Raw genomic sequence first — 3415 nt, forward strand, 5'->3', positions numbered from 1 at the left:
AACTTTTTTTTTTTTTTTTTCTTTTAATCATTTGTAGAATTATACATTTCGCATTAAAAGTTCAGAAGTACGCAATTCATTTTCCCCTTTCCATTCCTTATGTAGTTTACTTCCCAATAATACTTGTTTTTTAAAAATAAGAATAAACATATTGCCTTTGTTTACTTTTTACTTTGAACAGGTGACGAAGGTGGAGGAGCCTTCTAAATATGGTGTGGTGATATACGATGATTCTGGCAAGATTGACAGATTCGTTGAAAAGCCACAGGAGTTCGTTTCCAACAAGATCAACGCAGGAATGTACATCTTCAACCCGTCAGTTTTAAAGAGGATAGAGGTGGGTTTCTTGTCAAGTTGCAAGTGGTTTTCTGTTCTTTTTATTAATATTGATTTTAATCATGGATGTATTTTTTTCTTTTCTTTTCCTTCTGACTTACAAAGATGTTTTTTCCTTTTCTTTTTAAAAAATGCGAGTTTTTGTGTTTGCATGGCACTTTGGTAATTCACTTTTGACATAAACTGCCTCTTTGTAAAGGCAAATATAATGCCTTCTTTTGAAGAAGCTTTGTCTGTAATTTATGAATACAAATCTATATGGAAAATAAAAAAAAAGGAAGAGTGGATATATAACAAAAAGAATGGTTGAAAATCTAATGACCTTATATGAAACAACTTTTTAATTAAGGAACAAAAATCTGATTTAGGAATCGTCTCCAATTAAAAGTTGTAACAAGATGTGTAAAAGTACAGTACTTTATGATGCCCATATTTTAGCCTATCAGCTGTGCAGAGAACATGGCATTTGATTATGTATAACATGTGTGAGAAATCTTATGCACAAGTGAACATATGGGGGCATGCTGTGTGACAGAATGTAGATATGATGAACCTTATACATTTATTTATGGTCTTATTTAATATTTGTCTAGTAAAAAATCATTTCATGTCATATTCTTGGAAGTACAAAAGTATATGTATATTTCCATCTATGTTTGTAAGGCTGTTATTGCTTCATATGGATGACACAGTTTATTACATTAAAAGCTCTAGTAAGAATCAACAATGCCCTGAAGAGGTGAATTACTATTATGAAATCATTCACCCTTATTCACATCTTTGTTCTTTCCACTCACTCACCAACCTTCCTTCCTGTGCCAGTGCCGCCCCATGAGCATTGAGAAGGAGGTTTTCCCTTACATGGCTGAGGAGGGTCAGCTGTATGCACAAGAGCTCCAGGGCTTCTGGATGGACATTGGACAACCAAAGGACTTCCTGACTGGCATGTGCCTCTACCTCAACTCTTGCAAGATTAATAATAGTGCCAAGCTCTGTAAAGCCCCAGGTGAGGAGTGAGTCTGTGAGTCATTCATTCTAGTACATTAATTGTTTACAATGACAGTCTTGGTATAAAGTGGAATTACTATTTTAAGGGTTTTCTTTCATTGTTATTTCAGGTATTGTTGGCAATGTCCTTGTAGACCCTTCAGCCAAAATTGGGAAGAATTGTCGCATTGGCCCCAACGTGACTATAGGGCCTGATGTGGTGATTGAGGATGGAGCCTGTATCAAGCGGTGCACAATCCTTCGAGGAGCCACCATAAAGTCACACACATGGCTTGAGAACTGCATTATTGGGTGGAAATGTATTGTTGGGAAATGGGTAGGTAGACTTGTCTTTCTTTTTTTTCTTTTTTTTTCTCTATCAGTAATCTTTTCTTTTGTCATTTTTTCCTTTGCTTAGCTTTATGATCTCAATTTGACGCCATTTATTGTACTGTATGTCCTTGCATTGTATTTATATTTTCCTCTTTTCTTCTGCAAAATAACATTCACTCACCTATTCCTCCCTTACAGGTGCGCATGGAGAACGTTTCTGTACTGGGTGAAGATGTGATTGTCAAGGACGAACTTTACGTCAATGGCGGAATGGTGCTTCCACACAAGAGCATAGCAGCCTCAGTCTTAGAGCCCAAGATTATCATGTGAAACACGCACTGGTGGGAATGGGTGTGCTATTTATATGTGAATCCTTTTTGCCTTACTTGTAAGATCAATCTTCAGGTTTAATACTTTTATTGTGTATTGTTTAATGTTATTATTATTATTATTTTTTTTTTAACTCTATTTACTTTTTTCTCTCTTCATTCATATTTTAGATAGAATTATGATTTATTTTCTATAATATATTTATATACATGTAATTTATATGTATTTCTGCCTTTATAAATTGAAGTTGTGAGCAGTCTGTGAAGCAATATTGAGTGTAGGGGGTGGGTGTGTTTCCTTCACAACTACAATAGAGCAAATTTTGGTGTCTTCTGGTTGGTCTCAGGCTGAGTGTTCTGCTGTATATTGTATAAAGATAAATTAATTAACTGAAGATGAATAGAAATCTAAAAAAAAGGAAAAAAGTGTAAAATAATTTTCTAAAAACTAAGAATGCTAATTCCAGCATTTTCAGGCATGTTTCTTACTATCATATGGATATGAACTATATGTATGACTTTATACAAGTGAATTAGCAGCTAGAGTAAAGGTTAAATATTGTTGACATTTTATGAATTTTGAAAGAAAGAAAAGACATATTTTACTTCATTTTAGAACTGTTTCAAGGTACAAAGAAAAAAATTCATTGTATGTATGTACAACCTGAAGATAAGTTCTAAATTTAATTGAAATATGTTTTCGATTCAAATTTTACTTTGATTCTCTTTGCAATAGATTTATATATTCTCGTTTTTCCATGTTTATATTTATGCATCCTAGTATGTTTTCTACAAAGATTATCACAGATTTTAGTTGTCTATCCTAATGTCACTGTTTAAGGTATTTGATTTGCAGTTTGTGGCAGTTTTGCTCATGATAAGTGGAGGTTTTGCATAGATTGTTAATTCGTATTGATTATTCAATATTCTAAAATGACAGTTTCCATATTCCTAGGCAGTGTTGTCTTACATGAAATAATTATAAGATTAAGAAAAAAGCTATTTAATGTAATGAAATCAAATTCTTGTTAAATTCTGGAAGTAAGTGACAAAGTTGTTAACTTTTTTCTACAGTACTTCTAAGATTTTTGTCTAATAAAATATACTTTAGCATATACCTTTTTTTGTCAACCATAAGTGAAAAGAATATGATAAGATTGAATTAGTTCTATAAGGAAGGATTATTCTTATCAGTTATAACTATTACAGAAATAATATTTCTGAAACTAAGCTGTGTTTGGAAATATATTTACCTGTGGTTTACCTATCTATATTATATATATATCTGTATTATTGGCAGTGTCAACAAAATACTGACCATTACACCAGTATTCAGAGCTAGATTTCGATGGCGAGGGCCTAGGGTATTGTACTTAAGTCCCTCCAAATCCCCCATTCTCACAAGTAGAGGAAGTTTGGAAGTGTGTTAA

At 32.8% G+C, this 3415-nt stretch overlaps 1 protein-coding gene across 1 annotated transcript; it reads left to right on the forward strand.

The window, feature by feature from the left end:
• Window positions 1-181: 181 nt before the first annotated feature.
• Window positions 182-3098, forward strand: LOC125045488 (mannose-1-phosphate guanyltransferase beta-like; the record flags this gene model as incomplete). Its single annotated transcript, XM_047642776.1, is given in 4 exon segments — window positions 182-337; window positions 1159-1342; window positions 1455-1660; window positions 1855-3098. Coding segments are annotated over 4 exon segments (678 nt in total), but the record flags the coding sequence as incomplete, so codon positions are not given.
• Between the last annotated feature and the right edge of the window lie 317 nt (window positions 3099-3415).

This window comes from Penaeus chinensis, chromosome 37, assembly GCF_019202785.1.
Source record: "Penaeus chinensis breed Huanghai No. 1 chromosome 37, ASM1920278v2, whole genome shotgun sequence".
Lineage (NCBI taxonomy): Eukaryota > Metazoa > Arthropoda > Malacostraca > Decapoda > Penaeidae > Penaeus > Penaeus chinensis.